Consider the following 19,772-nt stretch of genomic DNA (forward strand, 5'->3'; position numbering starts at 1 on the left):
TTTTCATACTTGATAAGGTTATTCTCTGGAGTGAAGGATACTACATAAGTACATGATCAGCAGTCTAATGCCCTTTCATACTGCTCATTGTATGTCAATTAGCATACTTTGATAATAGCAAGAACAGCATGAACACTGTTTGGATGCATAAAATGCACAAATTCCTTTTGCTATGGATTGCATTCTGAATCCCATTCACATAAATCTGGATCTTTTAAATGAGAGGGAACAAAATTAAGATCCCTGCAACAGTTTGGTAAATTTCAGCACTACCTTATTGAAGTTTAGAATATTTATTGAATTAATATTGCAGATGTATGTGTATTGAATTGTAAATTTGAGTCTTAATTAAAGTTCACTGTGGATGGAGGTATGTCTGTAAATGTAGCACCAGGTTGTACTGTTTGTGTTTAATCTCGCTGTGTTGTGAAATGTAAGTAGGAAAAAGAAAGATAAAAAACTGAAGAGAAAATGTCATAATCACTACAACTTCTACCCCCAGAAGAAGTCATTTGGTTTGTAAGGGAATGTCTACATAGCACTCTAAGAATTCTGCCCTTCATTGTTTCTCTGTTACTTAATGAAAATCTCTCTGTATGATAAAGGAAGAATGTTTATAATTGCACCATCAATTATTGTTAGTAACAGTTAAGAAATAAATGAGGAGAGCAAATCGGCTACCAGTGTTAATGAAGAGCTTCCATTTCGTGACAAAAAGTAGTCTTGTGATCTTACAGCCTAATAATAATTTCTGATATCCATATTAATCAAACTGCTTCCCTTGATTAGTCCCCTCACCTGGGCAGTATTGTAAGGCAAAGTGAATTATGGCTTTAAAATACAAAAAGATGTCTTTTTCCTTAACAAAATGTTGAGCTTATGCAGTCCTTTTATTTATTTACATATTTATTTTTAATGAAAATATGAAGAAAGGTCACGCTGTTAAGATTCAAGTAAATATCCAGATGGGTTTGCTTATGTATTCAAAGAGCCTTGAGGGGAAACATCTGTCCTGGTTCATGTAGGGGTTAGGTCCTACTGGAGTCAAAACAAAATTACTTGTTTGCAGGTGGTGTGCAATGTCATACGTTCTAAATATTTTATAAATGTTATTCTTTACTATTGGTTTCCTGATCAAATGCATCGGAAGACATGTCTTAAATTCCTTTTTAGTTAAAGCCTGTCAAGTGATACCATTAATACACACAACTCTCACAAATGGATGAAGGTTTAATCTACCTTCTTTCTGTGAGATGCATTATATATTTTTGTATTTCTCGTAAGTTTTCAGTGTTTTTAGAATCTCAATTGATGTATAGGTTTTGATGAAGTAGTAAAGGAACTGAGGAAATGCATTTATACTTTATCCCTAGAATTTTCAGGAAAAGCAAAGGAAAGAATATAGGTATTCTATTGACTAAGCACTTCTAGTACCACTCTCTGAGTTTTTAAAGAAACCAGTATGGAGGTAAATAACTCTTGTGGTGGCCTTAACTACTGGAATCCTCTGATAAGCATTGTTTTCAACAGCCCAGCTGTTTCTTCAGTTTCTTTTAACAGATGCATAGGCTTACTCATGTACAAATGCACTGTGAAGGAGCAAAGTCAATACTGAGAGACTTTAAAGAAATTATTGCAGACAAACTAGAAGACGAACTAATTGAATGTAGGTTAATGAGTGAGTTGTTTTTCTGAACATACAACTCATGCAGTTTTAACTGTAAAATTATCAGCTTTAGGTACAAAAAATTACTACAGCCTTGTGTATGTTTATATCATTATACTCTTGTGATAAGGAAATCTAGTATCATAAAGACTGATATTTTTGAACTGCTGCTTTAAACCATAGAATCATAGAATCACAAGGTTGGAAAGGACCTATAAGATCATCTAGTCCAACCGTCCTCCTGCTAACATTGCTCTGTTATTCCAGTATCCACTAAAAAAGTCTCTTGTACTTTCTTTGAGAAAATACTTTAAAACAGACAAGAGTAGAGCAAAATTATTTCACTAGAACCACTTTTTAACAATACAGTAGTACAAATCAATAAAAAGTTTTAATTGAACATTCCTAAAAATAAATCAGGAAAAAGATATTAAATTTCTGCTTGCTTCTTATCATTTTTCATTTACATTCCGTTAATCTATGTATTGGACTAGATGATCTTTCAAGGTTCCTTCCAATCCCTGACATTCTGTGATTCTATCTTTAATACCTAAATTAAGAGGAATTTTTCTTTTTGGCTAATGTTATGAAGTTAAACAAATTTAAAGCCCTGGAATATCTAATTTCCTGTAATATATAACATTTCTCTTTACAAATGTTTTGCATCTTCTCCCAGGTAACCAGTGACAGGACAAGCATAATGACCTTAAATTCTTCCAGGGTAGGTTCAGGTTGGATATTAGGAAAGACTTCTCAGGAAGAGTGGTGATGTGTTGGAACAGATTGCCCTGGGAGATGGTGGAGTCACTGTCCTTGGAGGTGTTCAGTAAAAGACTAGTTGTGGTACTGAGGAAAATGGGTCAGCAGGTGTGGTGGGGATGGATTGACGATTGGTGGTCTTTTCCAACCTTAATGATTCTATGATTCCATGACTTTGGTGGTAATCCTCACTGCAGGCCTCTGACTGTGTTTTTCACATTCTTTGGGTTATGAACCAGATATACCTCAGGCATATGAGACTTTTCACACTCTGTAGGCCTGGTTAACTATGAGAGCACATACATAGAAATAGGGCACTGTATTACATTATATAAATATGTCTAGTAGAGAACTGCACCATGCAGAGCTTTACCACATCATATAAACAGACATAATAATGTCCTGAATTTGTTGATTTACATTTAGTTGGTATTCTAATTGCACCCGTTTCTTTTATTCAGGAAAATAAAGTGTCATGCTAGTCTTTTTTTTTTTTTTTTTTTTTTTTTTCCTCATTAATCTTATGTTAACTTTAACATTCAATACTGAGTGAAATGTCTTAACCCATTGTAGAATCTGATTAACTGAATAGTTAAAAACTTAAAGGACCAGAATATCCTTTTGCTGATCACATCTCACCACAGCCAGAGGTTGATAATTGCTATTAAAGAATGTTTAAGAATAAATGTCATACTCTGTTTGAAGGACTGGTTTTCAACAAAGAATTTTTAATCCTCTATAATGACTTCTATTTTCTCAAAGATATTTTTAGTAATACGATTAATAATAACATGTCCAAATTCCTATGAGCATTTTATCATAGCCTAGTAGTAATGATTGCAGACTGTTCTTTAATAGATCTTGGTATTTAATAATTTTGTCATTAAGATTATCATTGAAATAATTCATCATTAACTTAATTATTTATCATTCTTATCTAAAAGGAGCTCGGGGAACTCTGAAGGTTTCAACATACTGAAAGTTACAGCCACCTATAAAAATAAAAAATATTTCACTTTCAGTTCTATAACTAAGTAAAAAACACATACATATACAGTCATTTTATAAGCAGGACACAAACTAGAATAGTTAGTATGGACTGGAAGTTAATATATATGTTTTCAATTGTGGCTTCTTTAAAATTACTTTCGTTTTCTGCTTTCCTTTGACCAATGCATTTTTAGAATATTTTCCAGCAACAGTAAAAATAGAATAGAACTTTAAAAGGCTATTAATATCCTTTTTAAAACTATGATGCATATTGCAGTTCTTTCCAAGGTAGGTGTTCACTTTTGGGATCCTGGCTTCAGCCCACTGTGTAGCTCAGATAAAAACAATAGGGTTCTAGCCTTTTTCTTACAGTCTTGTAAGAGGATTTGAACTGAGAACTCTTCATGGTTACCCTTATAATTTTCTCTCCAACTTCATGTATAATCAGTTACTATTAAAAATAGTCAAAAATTAATTATAGCAAATATAATGGCACTGAATGCTTGCATATACTTGTAGAGTTAAAGAGTTAAGCTCAAAAGTTGTGGGACATCTCATTATCTAGGCAGGGTCACAAATGTATTGACAAAAATGTAAATGTTAGAAGGAATTTAGGGAATTCATGGAGCCAAATTTGTTCTCATATTTAAGCTAGTGTTTTAATAAAAGAATACGTAACTATGTCTAGGTAGGTAGGAATTGTGATTTAATTTACAAAAATGTGAATTTTAATGATTTTCATTTTCTATTCTGAATTTATACATCTGACCATTTTGGTACATATTTTTTTCTCATGTGCCTATACACCTCAGAAAGTTGTGGTCATCAGCATATAAACATAAGACTAATGCATAAGCATTAATATATCTTATATTATTCAAAACCTCTTCACCCATTCAGGATGATAGGGTATTGTAAAACATTAATAAAAAATCCCATAAAAATCTATTATTTATTTTCAGATATAACGATTTCATGGTTATATACGTTCATACTGAAATAATCAAGACAATCAATAAATGTCTATAAATAATCATTTTATGAGAGGTACACTTAAAATATTTTTGGTTTTAGTGATTTTTATTTATTTTTTTTTTAATGTCTGTTTCCCCTTTATGGTAACTTGAATTATTCATTTCTGTCTGGGGTGTGTGTTGATGAATCTAGTAATTGATAATTATTTTCAGGTAGGATCTAAAAACTGTTGTATATGTTGAGAAAGCATAGTATGTCTACCTCCTCCACAGTGAGGGCTTCAACAAGGAATCCAGATAAATTATTCCATAACACAGCTAACAGGGAATGCAAAGTTTTCTGTCTTGGAAGTTGTGAAAAATATTCTCTCCATTTGTCTATAATGATCACATTGAAATATTGAATGTATTAAAAGTTGTTTTTTCCTGATACTTGCTGGGAATAATATAAAATTTGATTTGTCTCACAGAGTGCTCTGGGAGAAGTGGAACCAGTAAATTCTGGAGGGGAAGAGGGCCTTGGCTTTTGTCTGTTGACTTATCACCATGTCTCCCTTCCTCTGTCTCCCTGCCCCGTTTACCATTAATGATACCCCTGAAAGCACTAATATTTTGTCTGCTTGTGAGCAAAGCACACATGGAATGGTTACCCAGCCAATATAACATACAAAATATGAGTTCTGCTTGTCTTTCTCTTAGAAGTGTATTAATTTGGTGTTTGCAAAATCATTTGCTGAAATCCTTTGTGGCACTTCTCATGTCCTAACTTTTTTAAAAATATCAGTTCTGCTTGCAAACTTGATTTAAAATATACAGTGACCTTACAAATTATTAAAAAGAAGAGAGTGTTCACTTATACATTATTTTATTAAGAAATTAGGCTTAAAAAAACACAAAACAACAACAGCAAAAAACAACAGAAATGACCCAACTTCACCAGCATCATTTCAGTCCAACAGAAGTAATCAGATATACTTTATAAAAACTGCTTGTGTTAGCAAAGAGCAGGAGGTAATAGGCCATTTCAGCCCATAGAAGCCTTCCTTCACATCTAGAGCTAAATGGAGAACTTTCAAAACTCAGTTTTGAAAATGGAATTTTTTTCTTAGGTTGGCTGGCAGTTAAAGAACCTGGTAAATGCATTGCGGGAAGACCCAAATGGTGTGATTTTAACCTTGAAAAAACGTCCTCAGAATACTCTGGTTTCTGCTCCTGCCCTTTTGAAGAACGTCAGGTGGAAACCTCTTGCACTTCAGGTAAGAAGGTTGCTGCAGCTCTGGTGTCATGGTAAATCCTTCACATAATTAAAGGGAAAATACCAAGAACCGTTCTTTCCAATAGAAGAAGCAGAATCCTCTTTAAAAAGGATTCCCAGTTCCTTTGAAGTAGGTTGCTAGGTCCGTGTGGCAATACTATATGTGTCATTAACAGTGTTTTCCTCATTTTTTTTCCTGAAGTTGGCAATCATAAGAGTTCATTTACACATAATATTACTGAGGAGCTAGGCAGCCAAAGTGTGAGTAATGTGCTCTGGCTAGCAATTGCCTCTCTTTGTTTTCATTTCTTCACAGTCTATAAAAAGTACTTGGTTTTGATCAAGAATGGCAGAGTATTTCAGGAAAACTGTCCTTGCAGTCTGCATTTCTCATCAGTTTGTTTCTGGTGGCAATGCTAATGAATCCTCTGATATTTCTGCATATATATTTCTTGAAATTAATATAGATTGGGAAAAAAAAAAAAAAAAAAAAAAAAGAAAGAAAGAAAAAGAAAAAGAATCAATGTGTCAATGTGTGATAGAAACATCATTAAAAAAAACCAAACAAACAAACAGCTCAAATATGCGCAGTTATCAACTTAAAAATTGCATTTGATAATGATTTTTATCTTTAATGATGTATTATATAGTGTAGGAAGTTCGTGTATTTTTGTAACATGGAAGGTTCAGAGTTGTTTGCTTGGTGCACATGATACATTGTGTTTCTAAATAATTTCTACATGAATGAAACAAAACAAACCTTTCAGACCTGTGCTGTCATTTTTTTCCCCCACCTGCCTTTTATTGAACCTTTCATGCTTTAAAGTACCTACATCCTGTTCAGCTACTTCAGGTAAGCAATATGTGCAATCCTTGCAGCTCAGGAGTGAGTGCTGACATTTTGTTTTATGCCACCTTTCCTTTCCCTGTGACTACCCTTACTGGGGGATAGAAAAGGGACATTGTGACACTCAGAGGAGACTGAGATCCAATCAGATTTTTCTGTCATAAGGGCAGAGGATTAACGTCCTTCTCTCTAGCAGTATGATTGTATGTCTGTCTGTGAACTTCATATGAAGTCTCCAGAGACAATGAAAGGCATTTGCAATACTGCTTCCATGGAGAACCTCTCTTTATGTTGCTACATAAAAGAATTGTAATTCACAGGTATCATAAATTCAGGAAGCTAAATCAATGTGAAACTAATATCTGCTGTGTATACAACATTGTATGTTTTACATAAGTTATCACCCTTTGTCATGCTGTCAGATATATTAAAGTGCATCGAAGTCTTTTGTAGCATTTTCAACATTTTCACTTTCTGTGATGTGTCCTCTTCTGTTGACACAGAAATCAAGAGCCCTTGAGGAACAAAGGGCTCTTTAAGTATCATTGTAACTAGGATCTTCTTCCATACCAGAGAATAATATGAGGGATTTCCATACATACATGAATCATCTCAGGAAACAAAAGGAACATTCCCAGGTTTATTTATTAACAGTAGACTTTGTAATAAGATGCTGAAAATCTTTAACAAGATCTTTAATGTCTTGTGGTCTACTTTAGCCTTCAGTCCACACAAATGATCTCAAGTGTCAGGATGTAGAAACAATTCCAAATGCAGTTTTCGGTTTTGCCAGTTTCTCACCTAGATCTAGAGTCATTACTGTTGTTGTTAATGACTTGGAACTAGCATAATTAATTTCAAGATGATACTAAATATTGTGTTTCCTGGACAGCTGACCTAACAGCTTGATGCTGCTGAGAAACAATGATCTCACTTCCCTCTCCCTGTTCATGGCTGCAGGATGTCCTTGCCTTTGTTTGACTTTGGCACTTTTTAGGCTCTCCAGATCCATTTGACTCATTGAAAGCACGAGAAAAACAAATAAAACCAGAAGCCTTCCTACCACTTCTAGAATAAATTTGACCACGGAACATCAAGAAGCTATCTGACAGACTTTAAAAGATAAGTGGAATACAGTCAGCATAGACAAGGTTTTATACCTTAGGATGTGCAATGTCTGGCCAACTGACAATTTGCAAAATAAAGTCTGAGTTAAAGTGGATCAACACTGAAAATGATCCAGCAGTCAGACCATCACAAAAGAAAGGGTAACATAATACACCCTGAGATAGAGTGCATGCAGAACATTCTTCCATCCTGACATAGTATTTGTGATGTTTAAACAGCAGATTAGTTTTTGGATAAAAATTCTTTCACTAACAGTAGTGTGTTTTTCCTCTATATTTTCCTTTCTCCTTTACTTTATGAGGAGGCAAGTAAGGAAATATGTTGTGTAAAGTGAACCCAAATCTTTCATAAAAAATAAGCCAAATGTTTCCTTCCTTCCCCTGCCCTCACCAACTACAAGAAAGCAGAATCCTAAAGGAATCAGGCAGTTACCTAGAAAGTACCTTTTTCTAAGTCAGAGATGTTGCATAGTCTTTTATGGGAGATATATATAGAGAGAGATATAGGTATATAGAGATATTTTTTTCATGAAGAATAAGAAGAGTTGTTGAACAAATTTATTTAGTAGAAATCATACGGTCACTCCTGCACATAGCGTCATGAAGTATGTGTATGATTCAAATATGTGATGAATTCCTTTGTAAAATGCTAAAATGTAAGATATAATTCTTATTAAAAGAGCAGAATGGAATTTCAGAGGTAGGATTTAAGAACTTGAAATTCAAAGGTGTGAAAAAATATTTGTTATCTGATACTCAGCAGGAATTTTTTGAATTCAGATTTTGTATGACTGCTTAAGATACATACAGGTTTTAATTTTTTCACAATATTTATGTTAAAAAAAACATTAGAAGTCAATTCATGAATCATTAGTGATGAAGAATCTGTCAATGGGCACAAATGGTATTTTTTTCATCTAAATGTCCTATTTCTTATCTGCATAGCTTTCCTTCATGTAGTAGACTGTCAAAATAGAAGTTCTGTTTCAGTTATCTTTCAATGAAATGTGTCTGTCATACCATTTTTTCTTATTTTGTCTCTATTTGACATTATGCAACACTAGAAAAATGATTTTCATTTTTAAATTCTTTGATTATCTTTCCACTCAGTGGTTCTTTCATCTGCAATGACAAACTGGGTTCTGTTTGTTTGTGTTTGTTGGTTTTATTTTAAGAAAAAAGTGAGCTTCCAGCCATTTCATTCAGTTCAAGGATTTATTGTATTTTTTCTTTTTATTCCTAGAAATTTTCTAATGAGAATAATTCTTCCTGTTACAAGTACTTGACCCAGAACACTAAACTTTTTATTATTTTGCTTGAGCTATAGAATCTGCCAGTTGGTGATGTGAGTAATAAAGCTTTTCAACACTGACAGTTTTCTAATAATTCTTACGTATTCAAAAATGCATGCCATGCCCTGAGACTTAATAAGTATCTTCCAAATAACTCTAGGTAAGGAACTCATTTCAGATCTTAAGTAGATAATAATAAAAAAAAAAAAAAATTTAAACAAAAGAAAAATTCTGTAACATTATGAGAACAGATGCTTATAGAGCCAAAGAGGGAAAATAACATCTGCTTAGATGAACGTGGAAATCAAAAAAGCTGTATATTTCAACTATCAAAAATTTATAAATCCACAAGACACGAACATACTGTGAGTGTACCAGCTGTTTCACAGCACAGCCATACTGACTTGCCAGTATGTGATAAAGACTGGTGTAGTAGTAGTATTAAGATTTTGTTTTGTACTTAGGAGGAGGAGTATCTTATTGTTGAACATTCAACCTTTCTGAATAGCAGCTTGTCAAATAAGCAATTAGTTATCCATATCGCTGGCATGAATGAATCTGTTCTGACAAAAATGACACGCAATAGGAATTCGTAGGGTGATACACAGTTACAAAGCCCAATTTTCCCTTACCACAGACAATCCATATAGAAGAGTGACGCCTGTGTGTTTTCTGTGAATTCACCCATCAGGGGAATTCTGGGGATTGAGTTTATTCCTTCAAGGGAGAAAGCAGTGTCTCAGTGCCCCATCCTTAATCATCAAATCCCCTCTAAAGGTAAGGGATGTCCATGTTCAAGCCTCTTCTTGCTGTATTACTGGGCTTCACCAGCTTCTTGGATCTAGCCCTGCTGTTTTTTGCAGGATACACTGACGCCATATATTTATTGTTTTGAACAGCACTTTTGAAATAGACACAGTATGTAATTATCCCCAATATTTTCAAAACACACTCAGAGTCATAACAATGTATTTGTTTCCAAAACAGTTTGAATTTTTCCATTTGGCAAGCAATTGTTTATTTCTGATGAGCGCTGAATTTGTGTTTCATTTTCATTCTGATATTTAAACATTACTTAATTATCCTACCTATAATGAACTGTTCTTGTTAGAAATTATGAATAGCTAGCAGCAAGTTACCTGGTGTGTTATAAACAAAACACGTTCTTTATAAACAAAACACGTTTTTCTTGGGATATTTTTTATTTTTATTTTTTTATTTTTTTGCTCATGAGTGACTTCTCATACATTATGTTAAGCAATCCCTGGCACACACATGGAGAGTCAGGAAAATAACTTTAAGAACATTAACTGGACCTGAGACAGAAAATTTAAAAAGTTGAGGACATCTTTTTAATTGATAGCCCTGGCTGTGATGATATTTGCTATTATTAAAATGACCTAGTTTAGTCAGTTGGAGAAAATCCAGAGCACAGTACAATTCATTAGTGTCCTTGGAAACAAACCATATGAGGAAAAAAAAAAAACAAAACAGTTTTCTTGCTGCCAAAGAAAGGGGAAATAGATAGTATTCAGAATGTAAAAAACAAAACAAAACAAAACAAAAAACTAAATAAAATGTTAAAGTGAATGGGAAAGTTCTAATTTTCTGGGAATTACTCACTAGAGAGTAGTTCTTTTCTGAGTCTGAAATGCCTTTTCTACTTGTCAGTCTCTAATGGTGATAACATAAAACTAGGCATCCAACTGCAGGTAAGCTGGGTGATTACTGGAATATTTGCTGTTTAGTCTCTACTGCTACTGCCACACCATAACTAGAAACTGGAGCATAGGAAGTTCCACACGAATATATGCAAGAACTTCTTTACGGTGAGGGTGGCGGAGCACTGGAACAGGCTGCCCAGGGGGTTGAGGAGTCTCCTTCTCTGGAGATATTCAAGACCCACCTGGACGCCTACCTGTGTGACCTGGTATAGGGAACCTGCTTTGGCAGGGGAGTTGAACTCAATGATCTCTGGAGGTCCCTTCCAACCCCTATGATTCTGTGATAACTGTTGAAATACTGATGGTATGCTGAATGCAGTAGCTAATAGTGCAGACTGCACCAGTCCTTAATCTTCAGACAAGGAATTAGAAAATCAGTCATAAATGATGCTTATCTTTGGCAGTAATTTTTTAATTATTTGTATTTATGAAATAAAAGATAAACCCAGACATTGAATTAAATAAGCGAGAATTAACAATAAGAGAGAAGACCCCTATGCAGTCTGATTTTTCTCATGGAAAGATATTCTTTGCTGATATTTAAAACAGCTTATTCTTGTTGAATGACATAAATATATTTTCAATTTTTATCTCTGGAAGAAAGAAAGCTTTCTGTTCAGAAAAATATTACCATTAGTCTTCATGTTTCATGTTAGAAAACAAGTTGTAACTATTCAAGCACAATTCTGTGTTTGAATTGAATTTTTCATATACATTATCTGATTAATAATATTACATTAAAATAATTTCTGTTTATTGAACGAAAATAACAAACTGCACATTGACTGAAAAAAGATTTTGTGTATATGACTTTGCGTTGAATATTTGTTTAGTTGATCCTATATCCATTGACTTGGACACCCCTACAACATTTGGGTGAAAAATTCATCATCTAAAAATTTAAAAAAATAAAAATATATTAAATCCTACAAAACTCACTTTTTAGTAATACTTTAAACACATATCATATGCACATTTGCTGCTTAGATTAATTGATAGTAGTCACTATTTGTGAAACGAAACTATTTGTTATCTTCATGATGCATGCATCACAGCTATGATTTCCGGGAAAAATAATAAGCAATTGTTGGCAATAAATAGCAATCGATATTATTATTCTGAGTGCTTTTGTTCACTGAAAGTTTCCCTGATTTCTCTAGCTATTCTTATGTAAGGTATTTCAATCATGTATATCATTTTCTCCTCAACTGATTTTTTTGTGTTGGCTAAAAATCACCGTTTGATTTTGAATCTCAGATTTTTCCATGAGGTACCATTGATTTCGTTAATGGTCTTTTATTAGCATCTTTTATAACTAGCACTGAACTTTTTGCTGAAGCGCTGTTTCCATGGACATCTTTTTGTATGAGTCTTCAGTAATTTAAAAATGGTTAATTCAAAAAGAAGGTGTGATTTGTAAGATCATGCATGTTGACTTAATGTTGCTTGAATCACAGAAAGCATTAATTTATCATTCATATGTTTCTGATTTATTTAGTTATTTATTTCTCTAACTGTTTATTTATTTATTTATTTTGGCAGCCTGTAATTCCAACCAGCCCAACAAGCAGTTCCACAACACCAACAAGTACAATGGGCATGTCCTCCAAAATGGAAAACTCAGCACTCCAGGATGTTTACATTCTTTCTCCCATGTCAGGACTTTACGGCCCCAGGTATTTAATTCCTAATGAATCTGAGGTCTTGAAAAACAAAGTTTTATCCTGTAATTTCACTAGATTAATAAAAGCTGGGAAAAACCCTCATCTAAATATTTAGTGAAATTATGAGCCAGAAATACCTTAAACAGCATAGCAGTTTTTTGAGACACTTTTAACATTGAATTAGCTGCATACAGGTTAAGCAAAACCTGGTTTTCCTTAAACTAGCAAAAAGAAGTCTTTCATCATTTAGTCTTCTTACTTACTCTTATGTGACTTGCAGTTTGTACGAAAGCATGTATTTCTGCAGGGGAAACCCTTGTCATCTCATATTACAACATTCAGTGATTCTCCCTTTCAAATGGAAGAAAACTCTTGGTTAGCTATGTTTATCTTGCAGTTAAGATGGAATTTAATGATTTTATTAATTTACATTTGTTGAAATTGAATTAAGTCAGTTTTATGAAAATTCTCACTCGCAGAAATTCAACTGCCATTCATTTGTCATTTATTTATGATAGACAGTTGGTACGCTTTAGGTTTTTCATGAAATGGCTGATTTTCTCATAATCGTCTGGTTTCCTATTTTTAGGGATGAAATTGGCATCATGTCTTGTGATGACATCAGCAAGTTTGGAAAGTCTGGAATGAAAGGCTCTGAGTCTCCAAGTTATTTTCTTGAGCATGAAAGTGGTAAATACTACACGTTAATTGAAGGTGAAGGCCACCCTACAGGCTCTGACTATGAGAGAAGCAGAGCTGCAGGGGTGCGAAGAAGAGAAAAAACACCCACTCACGGTAGGCTTAATTTCTTTAACATTTTCAAATTAACTGGATTTACAAACTGTAGTATGAATACTACAACAGCCCTAAGTGGCTGTCGTTCTTTGTTAGATGGTGCGCCATTGGCTCTGAAATGTCTGTACAATATAAAGTTAGAGAAAAATCAGCGCCATCTTGAAGAGGTATAATTGTTTAAATAGTGTCCTACAATGAATTTTAATACTATAAATATATTCAGTTATCTTCAAATAATGACTGCTTAAATATCTGATACTATTAAAACAACAATCAACTCTTGCTTACTAGAATATTTTTATGTATGTATACCCATATCATTACAGTTACACATTTACATGCTTGCATATGTGTTTATCTGTGTAATGTTGTTGTTGAAAATGAGATTTTTCTTAGTTTATCTATAAAAATGATCTTTCTGGTGTTGGTGTTGATGAATTCTAGAATGATGCAACTGTAATATCAGAGTGCATTCTCAAGTGTTTCAGTTTTCAGGGTAATAAGTTACTGTTGTTCAGAATTCTACTGATTACAGAATTTTAAGATGAAATACTCACAATTAAAACTGTGATTATATGTGAATTTGGTGATGCAGATGACATGCATTTTGTGTCTGCTTTTGGATGTAATGCTCCCTACAGCTAGGTTCCATCTTTTGTCAAATATTTATGATGCCATCAATAAGTGCTACATCCACCAACTCTGATGCCTTTTTTTTTTTTTCCTTTCTCTCATTTTGTTAAAAAACCCAAAGATAGTTTCTTCCTCTTTGATAAAATTTTAACAGTTTTTTGTTCTACATAGAATATTTTTAGTAACTTCTACAGCCATCTACTCACTGCTTGAGAGAACTGTAGCCACATTAACACTGAAGAGCAGTACACCATCTTAAGTACAGTAACATTGTATTTATCTCCCTGATAAGCAACATCATTTTATAATAAAATTAGAATGAAAGAGAAATATTAACTGTGATTAAAATTGGAAGCAGATGGATGAATTTGGCATGCTTTCATAGGATACTGCTACATAATGACTTCAAGTTTAAAATACTGGGCTCTGTGCCAAATCATAATAGTATGCAAATTTCCTGGTTTTACAATGGAGAGTTCTGTCTGATTTTTCTCTGACAGTGTTTTAAAATCTAGGAAGAATTTATTTGTAAACCAAAGGATTTTTTTTGTTCTTTTTTGCTTTTAAAACAATTGTTAAACCAAAGTTTTTTTTAAAAAACAACAGGTTAAATTAATATGATAATTACCAGCAGTTCCAAATGTTGTTCTATTGTAGTGTATGTTTTTACTTTTTGACTTGAAGATGTACATTTGATTCATCAAAGTGACTGTATGTCTCTTTGGAAAGACAAGATTTCTGGTGGATCTATGAAGCATGCATCTGATGCTGGAACCAAATAGCCATGGGCAAAACAGGAAAAAATGAGACTTTTGAAGTCTTTCATGGTTGAACAGATGCTTTCATTATTGCTAGAACTCACACAAACTGCAGCTGAAAAATTCCTACCAGCGATTTGCCAGAAATAAAGTGATTATCAGAAATCAGTTTCTGTTGCAGCTGGTGGTAGATGGAAGACTACACAGGAAAATGAGACCCTCAATACTGATAATGTATGCAAAGTCCATGGAGGCAAACAAGCTCCTCTTTTCATAACATTTGTGAAAATTAAGATCGTATTTATCATGGTTGCAGTGCATTTTGGTTTTTTTTTAAGGCTTATTATCTAATATTAGTCTTGACTCTAACAGAATTCCTGCATTTAGAGATCCTGTAGCAAAGCATATCAAATCTTTTCTGTTTCTGTTAGAGACCAAGGTATCGTAATCAGTATTGTTTCCTTTAATTTCTATTGTTATACACAGTAATTTTCCTGTTGTCTTATTAGTATTCAAGTTACAACTGTAAAACAAGTTCATAGGTTACATTTATTTGGGAAAGAACTTACGATTAATGTATGCAGAATCACTTTTTTCTTCACTTTTGTGTATTTTCCATCCTAAGTTCCCACCTTTAATGTTGATTATGCTGTGTCATCTGGGATTTATGTGTTACAAATCTCATCAGGGTTTCAGCCTTTTCTTCTTTTGAACAGAAAAGCTGCCATGTTTTTCTGTTAATTTCAATTTGCTATGTGTATTCTTATTCATATTCTCGTCTTGTTGACTTATTTTGTGTTTCTTTGTTTTTTAAGGAACATTGTACTTGTCAGCTGGCACACGTGATTTTGTGGGTCATGCAAAACTTAACCAATAATTTAAAGGTGTCAGTCTTTTGTTTTGTGATACAAATACACCAAAAAAGGCCAAAGTGCTTATGCTTTATGGTCAGTTTTTGTAGTATTCCAAGTTTAATGTTCTGTTATTGATGTTCTGCTGATACCAAAGTGGGGAATGAATAACATACATGAATATCTCACAACCATATAGCCACAAAATCACTTTAATTAAAATTATAATGTTCAAATCTTTGTTGTTATTGTTATTAGCAAACCACACTCCGTCTTTGTTTTTAAGGCATTTGAAATCAGTCTTCCTTGAAACTGAGGTCTCACTGCTTACCATGTGGTTTTCCAGGTCAGATAGGTTGTATTGTTTAACTGATAGATATTTCATTTTGTAGTTGTAATAACGATCTTTCTAGCTTTACTAAGGCTCTCTACAGCTTTCTGAAGGGAGGCTGTGATGAGGTGGGCATTGGCCTCTTCTCACCCGTGACACCAATGATAGGACTAGAGGCAATGGCCTCAAGTTGCATAAGCGTGGTTCAGGTTGGACATTAGAAAATGCTTTGAGAGAGAGAGTGGTCAGAAGTGCCCAGGGAGGTGGAGGAGTCACCATCCCTGAAGGTGTTCAAGAAGCGTTTGAATGTTGTACTGAGGGACATGGTTTCGTGGGAAATATTTGTGATAGGTGAACAGTTGGACTGGATGATCTTAGAGGTCTTCGCAACCTTTGATTCTATGATTCTAAATTAGCCACATTAAAAGCCTTTTTTTTTTTTTTTTTTTTATTACAAAAGATCTATTTAATGAGTGATCAAGATTTACTGGAAAAGAACTTAAAAGTACTTGAAGTCTACAAGTAATTTCACCAATATCATTGGTACCTTCCCTCATATAGTGAAGAGCATAAACATCTGTGGTGTTTAACTGATTCAGAATGCTGTAGTTCAATAATGCATAGGCGCTGATGAAAAGGTTTGCTCTGAAGGGTTATGTCACGTCTCTAATGTGCGGGCATTATTCATTCTACAGACTGCTATTTCTGATCTTCAAAAATTATATTGGTTCACCTTGATTTGCTTCCAGGTGATTTAAGACCTGTTTCAATGCCTACTGACTACAGTTGGATAGGGGAGTCAAAGGAACAAAACATCTACAAAAGAGGAAGCCGTGGTGAGTTTTTCTTTCTTTCTTTCTTTCTTTCTTTCTTTCTTTCTTTCTTTCTTTCTTTCTTTCTTTCTTTCTTTCTTTCTTTCTTTCTTTCTTCCTTTCTTCCTTTCTTCCTTTCTTCCTTTCTTCCTTTCTTCCTTTCTTCCTTTCTTCCTTTCTTCCTTTCTTCCTTTCTTCCTTTCTTCCTTTCTTCCTTTCTTCCTTTCTTCCTTTCTTCCTTTCTTCCTTTCTTCCTTTCTTCCTTTCTTTCTTTCCTTCTTTCCTTCCTTCCTTCCTTCCTTCCTTCCTTCCTTCCTTCCTTCCTTCCTTCCTTCCTTCCTTCCTTCCTTCCTTCCTTCCTTCCTTCCTTCCTTCCTTCCTTCCTTCCTTCCTTCCTTCCTTCCTTCCTTCCTTCCTTCCTTCCTTCCTTCCTTCCTTCCTTCCTTCCTTCCTTCCTTCCTTCCTTCCTTCCTTCCTTCCTTCCTTCCTTCCTTCCTTCCTTCCTTCCTTCCTTCCTTCCTTCCTTCTTTTTTTCTTTCTTTCTTTCTTTCTTTTCTTTCTTTTCTTTCTTTTCTTTCTTTTCTTTCTTTTCTTTCTTTCTTTCTTTTCTTTCTTTTCTTTCTTTTCTTTCTTTTCTTTCTTTTCTTTCTTTCTTTCTTTTCTTTCTTTTCTTTCTTTTCTTTCTTTCTTTCTTTTTTTTTTTTTTTCTCTGCTATTCCTCAAGGTTTCTTTTTCCCACGAAGATATCATCTCAGAAACTAAACTTAGTTTTCTTGATTACCACAGAAAATAGACTGTGCTAGTACAGTTTGTATCAGTACAAGGCTTTTACTTTTAGTAGAATGGCAGATAAACACCAAGGGGTAAAAAAAAAAAGGCTGTAAGATATGTGCTAATATCAATCAGTTCTTGATCCTTACCGTTCTGTGAAATAAGTGATAAGAATTAAGATTGGAGAATGGGACTTTCCTGTTGATCTAATTTCTGTTCTTTTGATGATTCTTTTCATTCTGAAATAGAACAAATAAATAAATAAATAAATAAATAAAAATTCATATTACAATAATTTTAAGAAACACAACTACAAATGTATTCTATCAAACTATTTTACAAAGAATGTAATTATTCCTGTGTTTTCAGTCCTAAACTTTAGGTTCATTAAATTGATTTCAGAAAGAACTTGAAATATTAACATTTTCTAATTAATGGTACTTTTTATCTTATAAGTTAACTGTCATTTTTAGAATGGTTCAAATAATTTGATTTTAAAAGCAGATTTGATTTGAACACTTGGAAGTATATTGTGAAATCTACACTTGAAACTTCAAAAACTAAGTTAGGTACATGTTTTGCCAATTAAAAACTATTTTTCAATGAAGATTCTTCTGTAAAGTTTGCTTAGATTAAAGATTTTGCCTGTAAAGATGTCACTGTTGTGGCTGACAACTGAGCATAAATGAGCATTCCTTTGAAAAGGTCAGGTTAAATTTAAACTATGCAAAAGAAAACAGTATTATCTGTAGGAGCAAGAAACCAGAAGGAGATGGAAAGTATAGGCCTTTTCAATAATGACTAAGAAAATAGGAGATTTAGTTTACAAAACATTTTCTTTTTAAGTAAATCTTAAATTATTAGAAGTACAGTCTATCTAATGTTACCATGAGATCAGTGCTATGTTCTGCTTTGTGGCCAAATGACTGAGATATATTTGGGAACACAATAGTGAAGGCAGTGAGACATTTCAAATGCTTGTGGAGATTCTCCAGTAAAGGAAATATTTAAATGTAGGCAGAATAATCATAGATGCTGTTTAGTTCAAATTGTTGTAACCAAAATCTGTTTTTAAATCAAAACTTTCATTCAAAATGGCATGCAAAATTCTGTAAAAATAACACTGACTCAGGAAGTAGGTGCACAAAGATTAGAAGTGTGTATGTGTATAAACTAATTACAAAGACATATATGTTACAAGGCATATATATTACAAAGACGTGCATTTGATGTACCCTGGAAAGAAGCATTCATGCTGTGTGTTTTAAAGACTGCATTGCATGAAAAGTACTGTCATTTGTTAACACAGTAGAGGATGGCATACATGACTCTACTGTAGTTCAACTCCACTTGTTATTTCTGTAATTATCCCTAACTTAACAGGACCTTACCCACACTGTAAATCATTTTGTGTGTTTATACTGTTGTAGATTTTAATGATAATGTTAAGTTAGGTGTTAATTCTGTCTACTAGGACCGGTCCATATGTCCTTTCTAAATATAGGTGATTTTTCTTTAACCAAACTTATATGTAAATGGCTTCCCTGTAAATAGTTCTGTAGTCCTGAACACATGGTGTTGTTCAGCAACACTGTCACTGAGATGAGAGACTGATTTACAGTCTGAGGAAGAATGCACAGACTGATCTGTTTCGAAGATTCAGGGCTGGATTCCTAGATTCTGGGATTTGTGTACAAATGAAAAATAGATTTTTAAAAGGCTCCTTTCCACATCTCATCTCTAACTATTGTGTCTTTTTTTTTTTTTTTTAATGGGAAAAAAAAAAGTGCAGTTTTGCATTTCATTTCATTGTATTGTTTTGTTCTTTAGTGGAACACTACACATTTAATTAAGATTGTTCTTCATGACAGCCAATACTTTGTGTAAGCGTAAAAACTGAAAAATCAGCTGTGTTGTATTTCCCTTGTGCTTAAACACACTTCATATAACATTCAGTTGAAACAAGCTATATGTTTGAAATATCATAGAGCAATATTTATTGTAAACTTAGATCAGATTAAAATAAACTTGTATTAAAGAAAAACAAGGTTTTATATTTACCTGGTAACTTGCCTTACCATTTATGATTGTAGGAATGAAAATCTCTGTTTTGTCTCACTTGTATTTCTTTTCACTTTTTTTCCATCCAACCACTGACTCTGAGAATTCACTTCTGCGGTACCTGAGTGATGATAAGATATTGGTTATCCAAGAAGAGCCTTTGACACAGAAAGACAGCAAAAGGGACACAGGTCGTAGGTCAAGAAAAAAAGGCAAAAGCGCAAGCAGTCCAAACTACCCTATCAGTCCTTCTGTGTTGACATCTACTGTTAACATTAGGCTTGAACCTGGACAGCAAGATATCTTGAATTTCGCACTAGCAGAAAACAATACAGTTCCACTTTACCATGTAAGTACATAACAAAAATGCTATTTAATTTTTATTTATTGATTTTATTTATTACATGGAAAAACATTAAAGTATTTTCCTTTAAGGACTGATAAGATATAAACACATATAAC

General features: G+C 33.5%; 1 protein-coding gene across 1 annotated transcript in view; it reads left to right on the forward strand.

Annotated features, from left to right (window-relative positions):
* The window catches only part of LOC140251378 (connector enhancer of kinase suppressor of ras 2-like), a 177,067-nt gene that overhangs the window by 106,768 nt on the left and 50,527 nt on the right, over positions 1–19,772 (forward strand). The window contains exons 10-14 of the mRNA XM_072335085.1: positions 5,499–5,645; positions 12,177–12,310; positions 12,888–13,093; positions 16,416–16,500; positions 19,404–19,659. Of these exons, the coding sequence (XP_072191186.1) occupies positions 5,499–5,645; positions 12,177–12,310; positions 12,888–13,093; positions 16,416–16,500; positions 19,404–19,659 (828 nt within the window). The remainder of the gene's footprint in view (positions 1–5,498; positions 5,646–12,176; positions 12,311–12,887; positions 13,094–16,415; positions 16,501–19,403; positions 19,660–19,772) is intronic.

Source organism: Excalfactoria chinensis, chromosome 4 (assembly GCF_039878825.1).
Source record: "Excalfactoria chinensis isolate bCotChi1 chromosome 4, bCotChi1.hap2, whole genome shotgun sequence".
Classification (NCBI taxonomy): domain Eukaryota; kingdom Metazoa; phylum Chordata; class Aves; order Galliformes; family Phasianidae; genus Excalfactoria; species Excalfactoria chinensis.